Source organism: Cavia porcellus, unplaced genomic scaffold, assembly GCF_034190915.1.
Source record: "Cavia porcellus strain 051 isolate PalLab524CR breed Dunkin Hartley unplaced genomic scaffold, mCavPor4.1 scaffold_25, whole genome shotgun sequence".
Classification (NCBI taxonomy): Eukaryota; Metazoa; Chordata; class Mammalia; order Rodentia; family Caviidae; genus Cavia; species Cavia porcellus.
Genome location: NW_026947508.1, coordinates 5,737,604 through 5,758,997, shown reverse-complemented (window position 1 = coordinate 5,758,997; position 21,394 = coordinate 5,737,604). Strand labels below are relative to the sequence as shown.

The 21,394-nt window shown below is 55.2% G+C and overlaps 1 protein-coding gene across 7 annotated transcripts in view; it reads left to right on the top strand.

Annotated features, from left to right (window-relative positions):
* Ctnnbip1 (catenin beta interacting protein 1) overlaps positions 1-11,872 on the top strand; it is a 41,125-nt gene extending 29,253 nt beyond the window's left edge. For 3 of the 7 annotated variants that reach the window (XM_063235467.1, XM_023565753.2, XM_063235471.1), the window contains 2 exons: positions 10,041-10,088; positions 11,266-11,575. In XM_063235467.1, the coding sequence (XP_063091537.1) occupies positions 10,041-10,088; positions 11,266-11,324 (107 nt within the window). In that variant the 3' untranslated portion in view covers positions 11,325-11,575. Of the gene's footprint in view, positions 1-10,040; positions 10,089-11,242 lie in introns of all 7 variants that reach the window. The other 4 variants (XM_063235470.1, XM_063235466.1, XM_063235468.1 and 1 more) reach the window with 3 other exon arrangements.
* Positions 11,873-21,394: the final 9,522 nt, after the last annotated feature.

Sequence of the window (21,394 nt, the reverse complement as noted above, 5' to 3'; positions counted from 1 at the left end):
GCACGATGGCCCAGATGGCTCCCAGGCAGCACTTGCCTTGGTGGCTGGGCCTGGTCTGCAGTGTGGAGCTTGGCCCCTCCTGAGCCAGGTGTCCCTGAAACCCTGGGCTCAGTGTCCTCCCTGCCTGGTCTGGGTCACTAAGCCAGCCTGAGTTGCTGCGCAGTGGTGGACAGGCCCAGGGGGAACAAAAGTAAGTCACACATTTCCGCAGTGTGTCTCCCACCACTCACACTCTCTGGCAAATGGAAGGGAAAATGACCATAGCCGGGCACGGAGGTGTGCGCCTGGACTCGTAGCTCCCAAGAGGCGGAGGCAGGAGGAGCACCAGAAGTTTGAGGCCAGCCTGGGCAGAGAGCAAGACCTAGTCTCAAAAAAGAAAAGAAAGGCCAATGAAATGTGAACCCAGCTGTTAATAAAAAGAAAACCATGCGTGAGAGACACTGGGGATGGCACTTGCACCCCACTAATGCCTTTGAGGGGGTCAGACTGTCGGGGGCCTCTGCTTTACAAATCATGGTGTTCTGCAAAATGAGTTCTTTCTTTCTTCCTTCCTTCCTTCCTTCCTTCCTTCCTTTCTTTTTTTTGTGGTTTTTTGAGACAGGGTCTCACTATGCAGTTTAGGCTGGCCTTGAGTTCACTTTCAAACCCTCAGCCATCCTCCTGCCTCAGCCTCCTGTGTGCTGGGATTACAAGGGTTCACCACCATGGCTGGCTCTCAAAAGGAGTTTCTCTAGACTGTCCTTAGTTTGTTCTGTACTAAAGACAAGTGCCAGTCCAGGCCTGGGCCTAGTAGATGCTCCGGCCCTTGCCGCATTGGGAGAAGCTGTTGGTCTCATTTAGCGGAGGCCACATGGAGAATGCTGAGGAGCTCTGCCAGCTTCAGGAAGAACACAGCGGCTGTGCCTCCCAGGGAACCTGGCCCCAAACTGCTGAGCAGCCAGCAGGAACGCGGGCTGGGTGTGGTGCTCAGGAGTTTCCATCTGGGCTGAGTCACCACGGTGCGCTGGGGCTCCCTTACCCCGCCCTACCTGAAGACAGTCACCTCTGTCCAGGCTGCTGCGCAGACCTGTAGGATTTCTGTGTCTGGGGGTGGAGAGAGCAACTGTGCTTGGAAGAGCTTCCCAGGTCTTCTGTTCCTTTTGGTTTTTGAGACAAGGTTACTACCTAGCCCAGGCTGGCCTCAAATTCAGGATCTTCCTGCCTCGGTCTCCTGAATACTGGGATTACAAGCATGCCCCATTATACCCTGCTCTCTTCTCCCTTTTCCTTTCCTTTCCCTCCCTCCTTCTTTTCTTTTTCTTTTGTCCTTGTTGTACTAGGGGTAGAACCAGGGTCATTGAGCTAGATATCCCCAGCCCTTTCTTTAATTTTACTTTCATATTTTGAGGCTGGGCCTAAGTTGCGTGGGCTGGACTTGAATTTGTAATCCTCCTGCTCAGCACCACAGAGTGCTGGGATTACAGGGATGGACCAGCATGTTCAGCCCTTTTATCTTTATTTTTTAATTTATTTTACTTTGAGAGGGTTTCTCACTATGTTGCCCAGGCTGATCTCAAACTGCTAGTCTCACGGGACCCACCTGCTCAGCCTCTCAGGCAGCCGGGTCTAGTGGTTTCCACTGCTGTGTCTGAAGAAGCCACAGATACAACCACAGTACTGCAGGCGGGTCTGCCCTGAATGCTCACCTGTCTTAAGGCCAAGAGCCTGCAGTGCTGCCTGCCACGCCCTCCACCGGAGGAGCTGGCCTCAGCCCGAGCCACAGGGCCTCCTGCCATCAGACATGCGGCCCCTGGGTCAGTGTGAGGTGCATCCATCCTGGAGGTAGGGTCGGCCAGGGAGCCAGGGTGCCTGATGCCCTCAGGCCTGCAGTCGGGACCAGGGCCTGTGTGAGAACCTTATGTCCACCAGGTGGCGCTGTCTGCCAACAGATAGTGCAATGCACTGCCTGTCACACACACACCCCACCCCTGCCAACCTCACCCTACTCCCTCTGGGACCCATACAGGGGCCCGAGCAGTCCCACTTGTGGGACAGCACTCAAGTTTGTCCTTGGGGGTCTGGCCACTACCTTTAGACCCACAGTAACTTGTTCCCTGGGGCTGCAGATGTGAGACCTAGGATCCACCCCCTCTGCACACCACTGTATGCAGTTGCCTAGCCACAGGTGACAGCTTCCTTTCTGTCCTGTCCCCCTCGCCTCATCTTCTCCCCACTACTTCCCCTCCCCTGCCATGTGCCACAGTCCTCTCAGGTCCCACACTCTTTCTGGGAGTCACCTGTGTCCCCAAAGCACCAACAGAGAGCTCAGGTCAGCACACTCCAAACTTGGCCTGAGGCCGGGGCGACCAGAAGCTTGGGGACATGAGCAGTTTGTTTCCCCTTACAGTTTCAGGGGCTCCCTGCTGCTTCAAGGATGAGCACAGCTGGACCCTGGGCCTAGTAAGTGAGGCCCTCCCAGACCCCCACAGGTCACCCGGGCAGGGCACTGGTTCCTACAGTGCGGCCAGCCCTCGGGTCACACGTGTCATCTCCCGAGTCCTCTCTTGGGTGGCAGGCAGCCCTGACAGCCTGCAGGACTGGCTGTGAGCCAGAGATCCCTGCTCTCAGACCATGAGGCAGGTCCTTTTCCACCGGCGCCCTACCTGCCCCACAAGTGGGCCTCAGCCTGGGAACCGCAGAGGGGCTGGGGGTGGGACCATGTGCATCGACAGAACCTTTGCTGGGCTTTCTGCAATTTCCCACCAGTTTCTTTTCCAGTACCAGGAACTGAACCCAGGGCCTCGTGTGTGTCACGCTCTGGCTCTTCTGCTGCATCCCAATCCTTTGTTTCTACTTTATTTACTGAGTTTTTTGTTTGTATCAAAAATTGAACTCAACACCTTGCCTTGCCAGGCAGGCACTTGTGCCACTGAGCTGTATTTCTGACCTTATTGACTTCTTTGAGATGAGGCCACACTATGTAGTTCAGGGTGGCCTGGAACTCACGGTGTAGCCCAAGCTGGCCTCAAGCTCACATCAATCCTCCTGCCTCGGTCTCCCAACTGCTGGAATTACAGGTGCACTCAGCTGAATTTTATTTTGAGTCAGGTTTTGACTAAGTTGCCCAGGCTGTCCTCAGATCTGAGGCTCCTGACTCAGCCTCCTGAGTAGCTTGTATTACAGACATGGACCACCATGCCCAGCTCCAGTGGCCTATTTAAAACATGAGTGTTAAGCTGGGCTTTGTGGGAAACACCTGTAATCCCAGCTCCTCGGGAAGCTGAGGTAGGAGGATCTCAAGCTTGAAGCTAGTTGGGGCAATATAGGAGACCCCGTCTCAAAATTAAAAATTAAAAAAGGGCCGGGGCTGTAGCTCAGCATGCGCCTAGGGTCAATCACCAGTACTGATTTTAAAAAAAGGCATGTTGACCAGGCATGATATAATCCCTGCACTTGTGAGGCTGAGGCAGGAGGATTGCAATGAGTTCAAAGCCAGCCTGGTTATATAGTGAGAACCTGTCTAAAAAAATACATACCATGATAAAGTTGGGTCCCTGTGAAATAAAGCGTCTGACATATGGATCTCCAAATAATATAAGGGAAATACTGTATCTCCCAACCTGCTAAATACCTGAAACACCTAGTTCTTGCTCTCTAAAATCAAGAAATGAATTCTAGGAACAATGGAGGTTAAGACTGGGAAGAGTTTATTGAGAGAAACGATAGCTCGCAGAGTGACAGAAGGGGACCCAGAAAGTGGGTGGCCTGCCAACCTCACTTCTCAAGGGTGTTTCATTGAGTAAAGCCAGGAGATGAGGCGGGTTCAACGTGGACAGGACTGTGGTGAACCAATGAGATTACGAGTGTAGTCGCTTAGGTAATACTGATCCAATAGGGAGTGCAGGGCGGGGGTGTGAGGTGGGACAAACGTCTGGGGAACCAATAGGATTACAATGAGTGCAATGGCTTAGGTAATGTTTGATTAATGAGATCAAATGGCCAGGGAATGGGGCTCTGCTAGGCTCCTCCACGGCGGAGTTTCTGGGTCACCTCTCCACGCTGTGGTTTCCCGGCTGCTCCTCAGACCCGGGCGAGAGCAGGCTCTGCGCGGCAGTCACAGTCGCCCGGGACGACCCAGCCTTAATCACCGCTCTGGGAGAATTACCGTGACCCAGTAGCGGCGCCCGGCCGCGGAGCCCTGCAGGGAATGCAGGGCCTGTGTCCTGACAGAGGGGGGCGCCCAGGAGGGGCACGGAGGCGCTGAGGACGAGCGCTGTGCGCCCCTTCCCAGAGGGCCACCCTTGTCTCCCAGCGTGACCCTTGCCGTCCACGTGCCAGCGCTGCTATGTCAGTCTCGGCGCCCTTGCAGACCCTCACCTGCTGGATCCCGAGGGGACAGTGTCGTCCTGCCAGCCGCTGTCACCGCGAGCTCAGCACCAGGCAGGCAGGGGGAGGATGCACCCGGCCCTGGGCTCTGAGGGAGAAGCCGTCAGGCAGCCATGGGGCCAGGTGCTGTAGCCAGGCCTGGAACGGTGGGCTGATGGACGCGAGAGGGCGCTGCAGGCTGGGGGAGACCGTGCGCACCCTGGGTGACCCCTCATGGGCGACAGGAGAAGCGGACAGCTCCACCGGGTTTGTCCCCAGCCCCCAGTAGGTCACTGCGACCCAGGCTGGGGGGGGAGGGAGGGATAGGGGGGTCATGATCCGTGAGGCAGTGAGGGAGGAAGGTTCCATGGACATCTGAGACTGACCCACGGGGAAGGGGTGGAAGCGGTGAGTGGGGACAGTGGGCAGTGCAGCGCCTGCTCTGTGCTGCTGCCGGCCGGGCAGGAGGCGGCAGGTGGTGTCCAGAAGGCTGTGGGCACGGTGCTGGGGTGGATGGCAGATGGACGGGCTGTGGGCATGGGCGAGGATGGGGCAGGGAGTCTGAGAGGCCACCCTAGAGAGCAGGCGGGGTGTGGGGACAGCGGAGCCCAGCCTTGGGCAATGAGGAGGGCTCTCCCTTCTCTTTTTTCTTCTATGCCTCCCTCCCCCTCCCCCTCCCCCTCCCCCTCCTCCCCCCTTCCCTTTTCATCCCTCCCTTGATACAGAGCCCAGGCCCTCCCACACTCCAGGCAGGCACTCTACCACTGAGCTACACCTGAGCCCAGCACCTCTTTCAGAGTATTGGGCAAGGATGGCGGGTATCTCAGGGCTGGGGCAGAAGTCAAAGACAGCCTGAAGCTTCAAGGGCTCCACAGATCACCACACCGGAGTCACCAGGCATGTGTTAAAATGTGGATCTGTGTCCTGCTCTAGCTCCACTCAATCAGAGTGCCTGCCAAATGAGCCTTGAAATCTGCATTTTATTTACATTTTTTTTTGTCTTCTTGAAACAGGGTCTTGCTATGCAGTTCAGGCTGGCCTTTGTAGCCCAAGTTGGTCTCAAATTCACAACGATCCTCCTGCCTCAACCTCTGAGTACTGGAATTATAGGTGTGAGCTACCTAGACCATGTAAATTTGTGATATAAATAAGTGCCCAAAGTAAGTGAGATAGTTAGCACCCATAATCTCAGGTACTTGGGCGACTGCAGCAGGAGGATTGCATAAACTCAAAAAACTCCAAGACTAAGTTAGACAACATAACAAGACCTCATCTGTAAAAGCAAAAAAGCCCCTAGAGCACTTCCGTTACCCAGGATCTGTAATTGGAGAAAATGCCAGGGGGCTGGGGATGTAGTTCAGCACAGCGCCTATCTGGCAAGCACTAGCTCCAGAGTTCAATTCCCAGTACCAAAAAATAAAAATAAAATCTTTTTAAAAATTGAGTACATGCCAGGACTTTAGATGATGACCGCTGGAGGGGTGCACATACCCCGGGTATGTGCCGCCATGCTGTCTGGCCTGGGAGAGCTCGAGTTTGGGGAAACAGATATGTGGAGAGAAGGAGCCCTGGAGTGGGAGCACAGGCCATGGCGAGAGTGTGGGTGACAGGTGGCATGTTGCTTATGGCACGTTATCCTGCCCTGAGTTGGATTGCTGGCATTGGTGCTGGTCATGACCTTGCCCAGGCGAGCAAATCCAGCCTGGATTCTCACGGATAGACAAGCAGTCAGGGCACCCCGGGGCCAGGTCTGTGTTTCTGGGCTTTGGTACCCCTAGGGGGAGGAGAGTCCAAGTTCCCTTGTGCGGGAAGCCCCAGATCCTGTCTGGGAGATGGCTTGGGGTCCCTCTGTGGCTGCCGGTGTGCTTGGGACAATGGTTGTCAGCTTGGGGCCCAGCAGGTGCCACTGAGCCTCAAGCTGCTGAGGCTAAGATGCATCAGTGGCTGCTGTTCCCATAGCAACCGGAACGTTGTTGCGCTGCCTCTGGGTAGAGGCCATCCCCTGGGATGCACTCAGAGCTGTGACATACAGAGCACCCGATGTCAGCTCCATGCTGCTGGAAGCTGTGCCTGCTGCCCAGTGGGTGTTTGGTCCAGTGTGGGGAGGACCCAGTGTGTGGTGGCATCCATCCCTGCCCTGCCCTGCCCTGTCCCCCAGGACCGGCTGGAGCCTGTTTTTCCAGGCAGCTGTTATGGAACGCAAGCTGTGGGGCTGTGGCTGCAGTGGGCTGCAGGTCACAGGTGCCTGTGACACTCAGACGGGACAGCAAGTATGCAGCCCTGGGCCTGCTCCCCCAATGTCTCTCTCTGGAACAGTCTTGGGGGTGCTCTGGCCAGAGAGGCGCAAGGACTTTGGGGGCTGAGCAAGGGCACGTAGCTGGGCTCAGAGGCCCTCTTGACTCCAAACCAGGTCAGGTGGGTGCCCACTCACAGCCAGTGCCACTCTGGGGCCACGCCCCCATTTTTTGAGCCAGGATCTAGCTTTGTACTTCAGGCTGGCCTTGAAACTTCTGGCAATCCTCCTGCCTCAGCCTCCCAAGTGCTGACGTCACAAGCTTTCTTTTTTCCTCCAGTGACTCTGACTCGAAACTCAAGCCTCACACGCCCAGAGGGCCCCGCACCCTTGGGCCGACTCCCCAAACACGCTGCTTGTGTGTGTGAGGCAGCTGCCCGCCTGCTGCTGCGGAGGCACTGGCTTCGTCCCAGCGCAGCACACGCCAGTGACCCCATTGTCTGCCGCCCGCGCTACCAGCTTCCCTCTGGCGAGCCCCTGCATAGCTGGCATTTTTCTCCCCCCTCACTTGACTGGCACTATTCAAGGGACCCAACTGGCACCGGGTGTGGGATGAGTGGCTGTCAGGTGCCCTCCCAGACTCAGACAGCCCTGCTGTCCAGGTGGCTGAGCCACGGGCCGGGAGGCAAGGGACAGGGCTCCCCTGGGGGTCGCTCTGAGTCTCACACTGAATTTTTCTACCTGGCTGTGTTGGTGATTTGCTTTTAGTAGTAGGTGTCAAGGCCAGGACCAGGGCCTTCGCACTGAGCTGCGTTTAGTTCATTTTGAGACAGGGTCTCGCTAAGCCACCAACTTGCCCAGCCTGGGTTTGAACTTTGGACCCTCCTGCCTCAACCTTCCAGGGTGCCAGGATGTTTGGTGATGTGTTGAAACAAACATTACCTCGGTTCTGTGCTCCTAGTGACAGGTGGGTTGGCTCAGTCTCTACCAGGAGACCTGATGAGGCTCCGTGCTCCATAGGACTTGAGCAGGTCAGTCATTTCCTGTCCCCAGGGAAGGCATAGTCACGTCCCCTGCAGCACTCAAGGTGTGGGCCTGTATCCGTTCTGGTTCCGGGTCCTTCCTGTGCTATGAGTCACCCAGCTGCTTCATCCTGTGAGCTCCAGATTCTTGTCCAGCCTGGGCTACACCTTGAGATCCTCCTGCCTCAGCCTCCAAGAATTCTGTGATTTTGGCATGTATTCCCTACATCTGGTTGTTAGGCATCGCCTCATGGTGTCATCAGCTGGGGGCCATGACAGTCATGAAGTTTAATTCCTGTGCTTGCTTCTAAGAGTCTTTTTTGGTACTGGGGATTGAGCTCATGACCTTTCACTTGCCAGACAGGTGCTTATGCTGCTGAGCTAAATCCCCAGCCCCATTTCTAAGAGTTTTGTAGCTTCTTCGCTTCTTGTATTGAGACCACCGATCCACTCTGAGCTGATTGGGTATTTGGTGCCAGACGAGGCTTCAGGGTCATGTTTTGCTTGTGAATATCTCTTTGTCCCAGCACCTTCTCTTCGGTGCTTTCCCCAAGCAGTGTCGTAGTGGTCAGAAGTCAGCTAACCCTTAATGCCACGTGGGGGTTTCCTTCTGAACCCCACCACACGCCTCCAGCTTTCTCACTTGTCCCAGCCCCGTATTACCCATTGTTGTCCGAGGTAGCTTTGTGATAGTTTTGAAACCAGGAAATGTGGTCTGAGTTTGTGCTTCAGTTTCAAGGGCATTTTGGTTAACTGGGTTCCCTCATTTCCACACCAATTTTAGGGCCAGTTTATCAATCACTACAAAAGGGTACCGCTGGGATTCTGAAGGGGCTGTGTTGAATTTCTTTCAACAACATATTGTAGTTTTCAGAGTGCAAATTTTGCACTTTGCTAAATATACTCGGAAATATTTCATTATTGACGCTGATACAGGCGGAGTTGAGGCCTTACTACATTTTCAGATTGCTCTTTGCAAGTGGATAGAAACACAGCTGAGGGGGCTGGGGATTTAGCTCAGTGGCATAAGCCCCTGCCTTGCAAGCAGGCAGTTGTGAGTTCAATCCCCAGTACTGATAAAAAGGAAAAAGACAAAAGAAAAAAAGAAAAAGAAAAAGAAAAAGAAACACAGCTGAGCTTTGTACATTGATCTTGTGCCCCGAAACTAGCTGACCAGTTTTAATACTGTACTTGTTTTAGCAGATCCCTTAGAATTTTCTGCATACAGATCACATCCTCTATGCATACGGATAGTTTTATTGCTTCTTTTTTCTCTGGATGCAGTTTCTTCTTTTTCTTCCTAACTGCCCAGCAGTTTCGGGACTGGGGATGCTGCTCAGTGATGACCACTTGCCTAGGGTGTGTGAGGTGCTGGGTTCCATCCCCAGCACTGCGAAACGAAACAAAGCAAAAATATTGACTAGAAATGCTGAAAGGGAGCCAGGTGTGGTGATCACACAGTCCCGGCTACTGAGAACCTCATCTCAAAAAAACCAAAAACAGCTGACATGGTAGCACCACATAGCTGTAGCCTCAGCGCTTGGGAGGCTGAGGCAGGAGGATCACAAGTTTGAGAGTTTGTGGCCTGCCTGAACTACATGGCAAGGCCACATCTCAAAAAAAGGGCTGGGGATTTAGCTCAGTGGTGTAAGTGCTTGCCTGGCAAGTGCAAGGTCATGAGTTTGATTCCTTTTACAAAAAAAAAAAAAAAGGAAGCCTGGGTCCTGCAGTGCTCTGGAAGAGGGGTGGCCTGTCTGTCCCCAGAGGAAGGTTCCCTGGGGTCCAGCTGGAAACAGTGAGTCCCTTGGGGCACTGGGGCTAGGGGTGGGTCCTTCCTGTCCCAGGGGCTGATGGGAGACTAGGGGGAACAGGGACTCCTGCAAAGCTTTTGCTATGACCTCTTATAAGTAGTCATCAAAGCCCCTATTTGAGCTTTCAAGGGTGACTTCCCCATCCCGCCTCCAGGGCACCCGAGGAACTGGAATTCTGACCCTGGGAGGCGTCCCTCTGCCCCTCCACTCCCTCCAGCACACTTGTGCTAATTCCGCACCTGTAGCAGAACCCCAAGATCCCCAAAAGAAATCCCGTAAAGCGGGGGAGGAAGGAAGCCAGCAGGTGCCACCCCTGACTGTAGCCAAGGCGTCCTCCACTGACACTGCCCCATTGCCGTGTGGCCCTGAGGCAGCCTCGTGCTGGTAGGGAGGCACGGGGGAGGTGGGCATCTGTTAGGTGAGCGGCTCAGCTGCGCCCGCACACGTGACGTAATTGGAGTCTGCGTTGCCAGGACGATTCCGCCTGCAGCGCTGCTGCGTGGTCCAGGCCTGGGCGAGAACAGAATGTTCCCGAGAAGACAGGGAGCGATTGTAGGGCTTCTCAGCAAGGGGCCTCCCAGGCAGCTGGAAGACTTGAGGGCCTTTCCAGAAGCCTCATCTTCTTTTCAGGAATAGAAGTTGTACCGGAAACCCCGGCAGGCAGGGAGTGGGTGACAGGTGAGTCCCCTGGGCACCTCCCTGCTGCCAGCCAGATGAAGGTGGCTCTCTGACATCACACCCTGCTCTCAGACCCTTCTTCTGCACCCAAAAACATCGATGCCTCTGTGCCATGCCAACTTGGCTGCACTGGACACAGACCACACCAGCTCATCTGTGAGCAGCCTTTCCTGCCCCTGTATTCCAGTTGCCTCCTCCCTGGAGCACTCATGAGGCTGAGGCAGGAGGATCGCTGCGAGTTCAAGACCAGCCTGCGCTACAAAGGGAGCGCAAGTCTGACCTCAGCTGCATAATGAGGCCTTGTCTCAAAAAAAAAAAAAAAAAAAAAAAAAAAAAAACCGAGAAGGAAAGAAGCTGCACTGCTGCTACCCAGAACCACCCTTTAGGGGCTGGGGATTTAGCTCGGCGGCATAAGCGCCTGTCTGGCAAGTGTGAGGTTGAGAGTTTGTTCCCCAGTAAAAACCACCCTTTGGGAGAGGGACCCAGGGCGGGCGGCGGGGTGGTGTCTGGTCACCGGTTCACTTGCCTCGGCTTGATCTGGGTGGGGCAGCTCAGCCTTTCCTGTGCCTTCCTTAGCCTGCCTCCTGCCCTGTCTCCTGGCAGTGTGTCACTGCCTGGCTTCTGGAAACCAAACAAAGGCAGTGATTTCATGCATGCCTGGGCCAGAATCTCCAACTCAGGCTTAAGACAAATTCTAATAAGGATCCAGGGCGTTGTGAGTCTCCCCTGGCAGCCAGCGGGCGGAGGGGGCCTGGCCCCTCTGCAGGACAGGTGTTGGGGTGCACAGAGGACAAACCTTTGGAGAGAGGAGTGAAAAACCGGAGGGTAAAACCATCCAGAGTCAGGACCAAGACAGGAGAGGGGACGTCCCAGGGCCCTGGGCTTCCGTGAACCTGGAGCTAAGGTCTGCACAGAGCGGATCCCTGTGCCAGGGCTGAAGTCCTGCGTCCAGGCTGGGCAGTGAGTGCTGCTTTGAGGTGGCCTCTGCCCTCTTCCTGCAGCCCCGTGTGTGCTGTGGGCTATGTCTCCCCACCAGGCTGCCAGGAAAGTTAGAGGGGAGGAGCCTCCTCCTGCCCTAAGACAGGGGGCAGCGGGTGGCACAGAGGCATAGCAGGGGCCTGCAGCCTCCTCACTTTGTCCCGGTCGCCCATCAGCGACTCTTGTCCCCCATCTGCAGGTGCGGAGGACGTGGTGATGGCCTTCTCCAGGTCAGAGACGGAGGACCGCAGACAGTAGCCGCCGTGAGCCCCTCGGGACGCCCAGGAAGCTGTGAGGGCCAGAGTCGGTGGGCAGCTCCTGAAAGTGACCACCACCGTCCCTCCTCCCTCCCCCTGCCCGCCCCTCCCCCAACCTGGCCACGGAGCGGGGCTGACACCCCAGGAGACACCAGCGTGGTGCGTTTACAGTTGGCTTAAAGGGATGGACTCACGATTGGCTACAGGAAGAACCCTTTTTATTTTTAAATCTTGACCAACGGAAACCTTTTATTTTTATTTCTGACTCTTATTTTTTTAAAAAATTTGCGCCTCGGTATCCGGCTTCCCAGGAAGTTGTCCGAGCTCTGGTGCTTTATTTAGGTCATTTTTTAGGATCGAGAAGAGGCCTGATTGGCTGCTTAAACTGGAAAAGGATGGTGATTGGCTGGCTAGTGGGACAGGGTCTTGTCTGTGATTGGCTGCAGGTATTCCGCTGATACCAACCGCTTCACTATGCTGAATGCAGAAAACAGGGTCTGGGACATTGGTTGTTATTTTTGACTTGAAAAAAAAAAAAGCAATCAAGTACGCTTCGCAATGTTTATTACACAGAGAGCGCACTGCCGCCTGCACGTGCTGGGGCTGTGTTTGAACCTGATTGGGATTTAGTGCGTGTGTCTGGGGTCCCATCACCTGCCTATGACACCCTCTCCCCCACCGTTGCCATGGAATTGCTACCACCCTGCTTGCTGCGGGCCTGGGTCCACCTGCATATTCACCTTCGTGACCACGTCTGCCACACCAGCCAGCAGGTCCCTGGGCCCCAGGCAGAGACCGCAACTGGAAAAGAAGGTCCCTGAGGAGCTCTGTTCTGCACTGCGGCTCCGAGTTTAGAGGTGACCAGGATTATGGGCATCACTGCCATGAGTTGGCACCAGCCTGTCTTCCCCGCAGTGAGACAATGTCCGGGGTGCCTGGGCAGCTATGTTCTCTCTGCCGCCCTTTCCGTCCACTTCCTGAGCCCCTGTCTTAGGCTCCTCCTTTGTTTGGTTTCCAGAAGACACCACGTCTCAGCTGGTGAGCCCCACGAGAACCCCCCCCAGAGCTGGCACCCACCCAAGAGTGCTGACCTCCTGCTGGGCACTGGGTCCCGGCAGCAGGCAGCTGCTCCCACCTGAGCCCCAGCCACTACTGTACTGTCTTAGAGCCCCCTTGGTGTCCTTGTTTACTTACAAAGTGCCCACCTGGAAGAGTGGCCAGCCAGGCCATGCCTGAGCAGGTCTGGTCTGGTTGTCCTCAGACCTGGTCTCATCCTTTACCCCCACTGCTTCCCTGGGAGCCTGGAGAGAGGTGGCATGTGGCTCTGGGGTCCCAGAGCATTGTACCCTTCTCAGGGCTGGGGGCTCCCCATGTCTTTGAGGGTACAGGGCCCAGCGCTCCCTCAGCCTGAACCCTGGGATGGTGTGCTGTCATGGAGGGTTCATCCATTAGCCTTGTCCCAGCAGGAGGATCTGAGTGTTCCCCGCACACAGGCCCCTGCCAAGGAACTTGCCAAGGCCACTGATTCCAGGGAAGCAGGACCAGAGGGAGATGCTTCCCCCCAGGCGCAGCAATGTGTGCAGGTGTGATGTGAGTATGCACACACATGCTTACTCGTACACTCCCAGCTCCATGGCCCATGTGGACAGGTGGCCCCTCAGGCTCCCCGCCCCCAGCTCGTGGCATCAGGAATAGGAATCGGGTATTGCTGGCCACTTTTCTCTGTCCCTGCCACCCCACCTAGGCTGATGTATTCCCCACCCCAGCGTGTCCTTGTCACAGTCCCAGGCCGTGCTGTTCTAACAGTGACAGCCCTGGCCTGGGTCATCTAAAGCAGCAAAGTCCAGCTATTGTCATAGTTGCACATCTCAACCGAGGGCTCGTGCGCGGAGAGGAGGGAAGATGCAGCTTTCTTAGCATGGCAGGTGAGGTGAGCTGATTTCTCCCTGGACGTCTGGGCTGGGGGGGGGGGGCTCTGGAAGCACACAGGCTTCTTCCCCCGGAGGCACCAACTTTGGTGACAGTCTGTGGCATGGACTAGAGCTCGGGCTGAGGGGTTTGCAGGTCTGCTGGGCACCTCATGTCCTCAGGAAGAGGGTGACCTTGGAGATTCCGGGTGATCCCAGGGTGGTACCAAGGGAAGTGATCTTCCAGGCACCTCAGCCCTTCCCTCCCGCCACCCCACAAGTGGAGAGTTTATCAACATTTAGCTGTGTGTTCCAGATTAGAAGCAGAGATCATTTCTCATTCAGGGATTTTTGCTTTGGAAGCAATTTCCAGAAATGTTCATTTCTATTCTTCTGAATCCCATTTTAGGTTTCTTCCCCACAGTCTTTACAATGGATTCTCTGCTTCTGTTTCCATCCAAAAACTTTCCTGGGTCTAGATGCTCTCAGGCCTGACTGGCAATCACATCCTCCAGCCACAGGGTCAAGCTGGGTGCCTGGGATTCTAGCACTTGGAGGCTGAGGCAGGAGGATTGTTTAAGCCAGAGATCAAGGCCAGCTTCAGCAATATACCAAAACCCTGTCAAAAAAAAAAAAAAAAAAAAAAAAACAACTCATCAATCTATCTTGGTGTTGCAAGACATAATAATTGGCCCAAACTGGGCGTGGTGATACATGCCTGTGACCCCAGAACTCTGGAGGGCAAAGCAGGAGGATCACCTGGAGTTCAAGGCTAGCCTGGGCTACATAGCAAGACCCTGTCTCCAAAAAAAAAAAAAAAATTGGCCCACCAGTCCACACAGAGGCCAGACACAGGAATCCCCTCCAGAACAGCCCTGTAAAGGGTTTCTCCAGCCGTAGCTTGAATACCTTCTGGGTCCACCAAGAATGTAGTCCATCTTCAAGTAACTTATATTTATACTTTTTATACTTATACTTACTCTGTATACTTGTTTGGTCCAGAAAGGAATTAGTGGTCATTACAAGAAAGACAAAAATAGACAGACATGGTGGTACACTCCGGTAATCACTGGGAGTTGGAAGCCAGCCTGGACAGCCTACCAAGATCTGGTCTCAAGAAAGGCATGGCAAATAAAAGCCGTGTTAGCCAAAAATTACGTCCAGACACACATTCACTGGCCCATGCCAGGGAAATACCATGTCGACCCGCCACACTGCAGTATTTTGCCACTCCTGTCAAACCTCAGAGAGACTGGCTAGCTGAAGTCCTGGCTCTCTCGCCCCAAGCAGAGCTGGAACAAGTGGCCGGAGCTGTCCACCCTGCTGGGCCTGCAGCAGGAAGTAGGCCACCTGGGGGGAGCCAGGGCTCCTGGGCAGGTGAAGAGAACCCCGGGGCAGTGGGTGGCCTTTGGGTCCCTCAGCCCACATAGCAGTCACCCTCCTGGGTCGGCAGTCCTGTGGCCAGGGGCGTGGCTAGCTGTCACCTAGAGCAGGGAATGGGACCATGAGGGCTGTGAGGCAGACTGGGGGCTGCAGGTGGCAGGGACAGGTGGAGACCAGAGCACCCTGTCCCCATGTCTAGTCCTGCTTATGGGGAATGGTCGGGGATAAATGCAGCACTTCTCTTCCCTGACAGGTGAGCACCCAGGCTGTTGCCAGCTTTGAACAGAGTCCTTTGTCTTGGGGAAACTGATCCTCAGTGGCAATGGGTCCAGCTGGTGGGGCCAGGAGCCAGCTTCCGGAGCAGGCAGCCCTGAGCCCCCCCCCCCCCCACAGACCTGTGTCCTCTTTCTCTCCCAGTCACACAGGGCGGCCACCCATTCCCCCCCCACAAAGGAGGAGCTGGCTGGGCGGAGCTTAGAAAGTGCTTAACCCTGGCCTGCAGTTCCCTGAAAGAACTGGGGGTTCCAGCAGGGAGAATCCAGGTGTCTAGGAGCTCGGGTGCAACTTGTCCTGATTAAACAGAGGCCTCGGAGGACCAGGGAGGAAATCGATGCCTTTTGGATGTCAGCCGGCTCCTCACCTTCTTTTTTGCCTGAACACTGAACTGTTCCCTCGTGGGGGCAGGAGTCAGGCGAGCTGGCAGCTCCCAGCCCTGCCTGGGCCTCTTCCTGGTCCCCAGGGGAGGGAGGAGGATGCTTGTGACAGGTGGCCTCTCCTGTGTACACACCTGTGGGAGCCCCACCCCGCCCCGCACAGCCCCAGAGTCTTGGGAGTTCCCGCTTCCTGACCTGCAGGGGACCCCAAAACTTCACGTGTTGGGTACATAGTCTCCACATTCACATATCTGTGGTGCTTAAGGGGGCTGTGAGAGGTCTTGGGGGTTAGATGAGGGTGTGACGGATGCACTGATGGTTCAATAAGAAGAGAGCTGGGATCCGGACCATTTAGCGACTTAGGGAGACCCTGGCCACCTCCCCCACAAAAAAGTGTCAGGGATGAGGCTTAGTCTGACGGCTCTGGGTTCAATCCTGAATCCCAACACTATTTTCTACAATTTTTTTATTAAAGAGGGGGAGGGGAGAAGAAAACAAGCTGGGTGTGAGTGTGCACATGCGTAATCCCAGTGGTTTGGGAGGCTGAGGCAAGAGAATCTCAAATTCAAGTCCAGCCTGGGCCACTTAGACTACTACTAAAAATTAAAAAGCGAGAAAGAGCTGGGGATATAGCTCCCCCCGAAGGTCCTGGGTTCCACCCCCAGCACAAAAAGCAAATGAATAAAATGAAGAGGGGCCTGGGCTGACACCCCCTCTACCCCCACAGGAAGAAGCCTCTGCCTGTTGCCAAGCGGCAAGGCCTCCCTGATGCCGGCACAGTGCCCTGGCCTTCGTGGCCTCCAGAAATGTGGCCAAATGAACGCTGATCTTTGTAAACTCCCCAGTCTTGGGTATTTTGTTATAATGGCAGAAAACAGACTAAGACAATGGCTGTGCCTCACTAACCCGGCTTCGTTTCTGGGTGCTCTTGTGTGCAAGTGTGTAGCATTTGGCCTACCCTGACTCACTGGCTGCACCTCTGAGCTGCGCTGTTTTTTCTAGAAATTCCTCTTCCACTGGAAATCTAGATGAGACTTGGGAGGCTGAGGCAGAAGGATCCCTTGGCATTCTAGGGCAGCCTGGGTCACATAGTAAACTGGAGGCCATCCTGAATACCCATGGGAGACCCTGTCTCAAAAAATATGAATAAATGAATAGATTTAGAGTATCTGTGCCCACGGTACCCATCTTTATGTCCACGTCACTCGGGCAGGGCACCCCAGGTCACTGTGAGAGCCTGGAGGCCGTCCAGCAGCCACTGTGGAGACACAGGTGGCCAAGATGTACACTGGCCATGTCCCCCTGCCCTGCCCTCTGTGCACCTAAGTAGCTCACAAGTACCTGTCTGCAGCTCAGGCTGGGGAGGGGCCCAGCCCGTTCCTGTGGGGCTTTGCTAAACATTTTCTGATGAGGGCAGAGCCAAGATGATCCCTCGGTGGCTGCCAGCCAAGCCGCCTCCCTCCGCCCCCGCACAGCTTCTGTCCCCTAAGCCTGGTGGGGGGAAGGGTGTTAACTGGAGCAGGTCCTCAGCCTTCCCCAAGCCTGGGGGGCCACGAGGGCCCCCGAGATGGATGCTGTCCTGTTCTGGCTGGGTGGGCTGGCAGGCAGTGGGCAGCACCGGGGACAGGAGCTCCAGGGACCCTCCTGCCGCCTGTGTTCAGACTCCAAATAGAATCACAGCCAGGCGGGCAAGGGGATAAAATTAAATCCTCGATCGTGATCAAGTGGTTAAAAAAAAACCCTTCAGAACCAGTGACTCCTTCCCAGCAGCCCACTGCTCCTGAGTGAGCAGGAAGAGGAGAAGGAGGAGGAAGGAGACCAGGCCCGAGTGCCTCCCCACGGCCCCCGGGGCACGGCACCCACCCTCTGTTAGATGGAGTGCTGAGGCTTACGGCAGCCTCAGAACTCAACCCCCAGGATGGCTGTCCTGGTGGGAGAGGAGTCCTGGCTCCTGGCACCGAAGACATGGGTTTAAATTTAGGCTTTGCCATTTACTGGCTGTGTGTCACTGGTGAGGCCCTCCAGGTCTCTGAATCTCTGCTTTTTAACGTGGAGGTGGAAATGACCCTGAGGTTCACTCTCTATCACCTGCCTCCATCCACCACAGCATGCCAGCTTGAGGACACCAGGGCGGGGAGTGCCTCTCAGCACAGTGAGGGGGCTGTGCTGTCTGGAGGGAGTTTCAGAACCCAGGACTGACTGAGGTCTGCTCTGCTGCCTTTTTTTTTTTTTTGGTCTTCATGCAGGAGGATCTCTGACCTCCCTTTTAGGCCAGAAGCCCAACTCACAGGACCTCTGAGTTCAGGTTACTTGGGGAAGAGATGGCTGTGTGGGAGGCTGAGATAGCACTAGTGGTGGCCCAAGGTGCAGAACCTCCTGAGCATGCTCAGGGAGGACAGGGGAGCACCTTGGCTGGACACTTAGCTGGACTCAAGCTGAGTGCAGAAATAATGCAGTGATTGTGGCTATTTTTTTTTTTTTTTTTTGCACATCCTATGTCCTCGTGTGAAAGCATCCAATCCACAGCAGAGGGACGAGCCCTGGAGGAGAGGGTCCAGGTCCAGCAGGGACAGCTCTGGTTGCCAGGCGACAGGTCCATTCACGCTATGGGATCCCTGTGTCACCAAACTGGCTCAGGCCTTTTCTATGGCTTGCATTCACTCAGAAAGACTCTGCCCCCAAACTGTGTGCGGTGGGGCACACCTATAAACCCAACACTCTTGAGGACGAGGGAGGAGGGTGGCAGATTTAAGCCCACCCTGGGCAATTTAAACAAATTTGAAACAGACTGGGGATGTAGCTCAACGCAAAGGCCCTGGGTTTCATCCCCAGTACCAAAGTGGGTGGGGAGAAAGAAAGAAAAAAATGAAAGCCTGTCCTCTAGCCTGAGGGAGCCCCATGGTGTGTGGGGCTCAGCATCCCACCACTGCAGAGGGTTTGTCTCCAGGGATGGTCCAGGGGAGGCTGTGGCCCTGGTCCTTTTGGAGCCAGGCTGCTAGAGGCTATGTCAGGGCAGGGCAGCTTGGACTCTGCCCCCTCTCCATCACCTCTGAGCCCTGAGCTGTCTGGCTGGCGTCCAGCTTCCTGCCAGGCCCTCGGGCAGCCCCCACAGTGCTACTGGACCAGCAAGCAGAGGGGCAATCAGCCCTGACCCCTGGATACTGGGGCTTTGGGGAGCGATGGGCCAGGCTGGCCTGGGCATGGGCAGGGAGGGGAGCCATCCCTAGAGCTCCTGCACCTGCCCGCTGGGCTGTCCTCCTCTAGCCATCCCATGGCTTGGGGTGGGGTCAGGGAGGCCATGGATCTGCTGGTCCTGGCTTCTGCAGAGGACCCAGAAAGTGACTTGGGGAAAGACAGGGTGTCTGGGCTCGCTGGAGCTGACTGGGCACTGTCACTGCTGGCCCAAGCCAGGGCTGTGAAGTCCACACCAGTGCCCTTGGCGGCAGCCAGGGATTGGCACTGTCCCTCCTCCAGATGAAGAGGATGAAGGGTGCAGGCTTAGGAGATTAGGAGCCTCCAGTCACCAGCTGGTGGGTGGGAGGGAGGGGGAGGCAGGTGCAGGGAGCACGCTGGACAGGGAGCCAGGCGAGGTCACCTTGGATGACACCATGGACCTAATTAATTGTAAGTATTCTCTCCCCAGGAAGGCTGGTGGAAATGATGGATCCTTTGGGTGGAGCTTCACCAAGGCTTTGTTTGTTTGATTTTGGCGCCAAGGATCGAACTCACAACCTTGCACTTGCCAGGCAGTACCAGGGCTCTGTAAGGTCCCCAGGCACTTTGCTCAGTCTCTCTCCTTCCTCCCAATACAAAGGAAGCTGCAGAGACTTTGGCTACTTCTCCACGGTGGCCTTGGTACCTGGCAATCCAGGGCTTTCAATAAAGCTTTGCTAATGATGGAATAATCTTTTTCTGTGTGTGTCTTTTTGAGACAAAGTCTTGCTAGGCAGTTCAGGCTGGCCTTGAAGTTGCAAGGATCCCCCTGCCTTAGCCTTCTGAGCGCTGGGATTATAGGCATGTGCCACCATGCCCAGTTTTGAATAATCTTTTAAAATTATTATTATTAGGAACTGAACCCAGGCCCTTCACACTGAGCTATATCCCCACCCCTTTAATTAAATTTTTGAGGCAAGTTCTCCCTAGATTGTTCAGATGCCCAGAAGGGACTGCCTGTCTCAGCCTCCTGGATTACCATGATTACAGGTGAGGCACACGCACACCATGCCTGGCACAGGTGCCATCACCCTGTTTTTTTTTTTTTTTATACCGGAGTTATCTGGACAAGAAAAAAAAATCCTGTATCTCCAGAGAGGAGATGCCCTCTCTGCTCCACTGCCCCATCCCTTGGGAATGTTTTGGGGATACTGGGCCCCACACCCCCTGTTCTGTTGGGCTTTCTCTTGGCCATTGAAGCAATTTGGGGCCACTGGAGGAGCTTGGGGACTAGGGTTGATGAATCAGGGTCTCAATATATAGTTTAGGCTGTGTAGCCCAGGCCGCCCTCAAACTTCTGGCGATCCTCCTGCCTCAGTCTCTCAAACTGTGGGACTACAGGTGTGCACAGCCACACTCAGCTGGCCTGGGCTCTAGAAGCAGGCAACAGAAACCCAGCTCCAACAGGCTGGAGAGGCTCTGGGGGCAGCTCCCAGGACTACCTTGTCACAAGAACCAGGGCCTGTGGGCCTGGAACTGGAGGCTTCGTGCTTCCAGGACACCCCTTTTCATGCCATCTCTGCTGGTCCCTCCATGTCAGCCTTGTGGCCTCATCAGCCCCAACCACAGACGGCTTCTGCTCTGCGACAAGTCTCCCAGCAGCCTCGCGCCCAGAAACCTGTTTTTTCCCAGGACCCGAAGAAATCCAAAGGCAGCCTCTGATTGGTCAGACTGGGTCATGTGCCACCCAGTGGGCCAATCATGGAGGCTGGAGATTTGGTTATAGTTCCATGGACTAAATGGTCAGGGTAGAGCAGGCTGCTGGAGCGATGTGCTTCCAGGGCCATACGGAAGGCCAACAGAGGCTGAGCTTCCCAAAACAACGGTTGTTATGTGCTCAGAGACGGGGTGGTCACACTGGACACTGCGCTGGCTGTGCCGGCTGCTCCCCGAGCCCGCGAAGTCCCACACTAACACCAACCCTCGTCAGCCTGCCGGGAACGGGAAAGAGTTGGGTGGGAAGCAGATTTTCCTGCCTAGATTTTTTTTTTTCCTTTTTTGATATGGGGTCTTGCTATGTAGTCCAGTTGATCCTCCTGCCTCAGCCTCCCAAGGACTGAAATTACAGGCATGTGCCACCACCCCTGGCTCTCCTGTTAAAATTAAGATCAGTGTTTTCTTTTTCCCCAAGTAGACCTGGTTTTGCCATCCTTGGGTGGCACTGTGGTGTCCTGTGGCCTCATCCATGATGCCAAGCACCCCACAGGAGAGAAGCAGTTAGGTCCAGGCCTGAGGCACCCACGGGAGTGAGGGTACAAAGGATCCTGAGGAAGCGTCGGTCCAGCCAGGCATCTCAGGGACCTTTCCCTGTCTCATTTGGTCTCAGAACTCTGGAGACTTATCTATTCTGAGGTCTGCACCGTAAGAACTGCCATAGTTACAAAAATCATATGTCCCGGTTCAGGCCTGAGCTCTGCTCCTTATGGGCGGTGTGACTGCCTTGTGCCTCAGTTTCCCCATGTATAACATAGGTGATAACCCTAAGCTCCACAGGATTGTGATAAGTGTGGAACCAGAGTGGGTCTGTGGAGCTGGTCACAGTGGCACACAGCTGTAACCCTAGCAGCCTGGGGGAGGCTGAGGCAGGAGGATTGCAAGTTCAAACCCAGCCTAGACAATGTAGTGACTTAGTAAGACCCTGTCTCTAAATGAAAGAAAGGTCTGGGAGTGTAGCTCAGGGAGAAGGCACTGTGTTCAATTCCTAGTACTTCAAAACAAGGACAACCACAAACCACAGGCTGGTTTTGGTTCCAGGGCCTGGAGGTCAGAGCGCCAAAATCCTGGTGTCAGTCAGACAGGCAGGTTCCTCCTGAGACCAAGAGGAAAGGATACAAGGTGGCTCTCTCCCGGGAAAGGACTGTAGGGCGGCCTCTCCCCATCCGTCCGTGGCCAGAGGCACGTGGCTCATGGCCCCC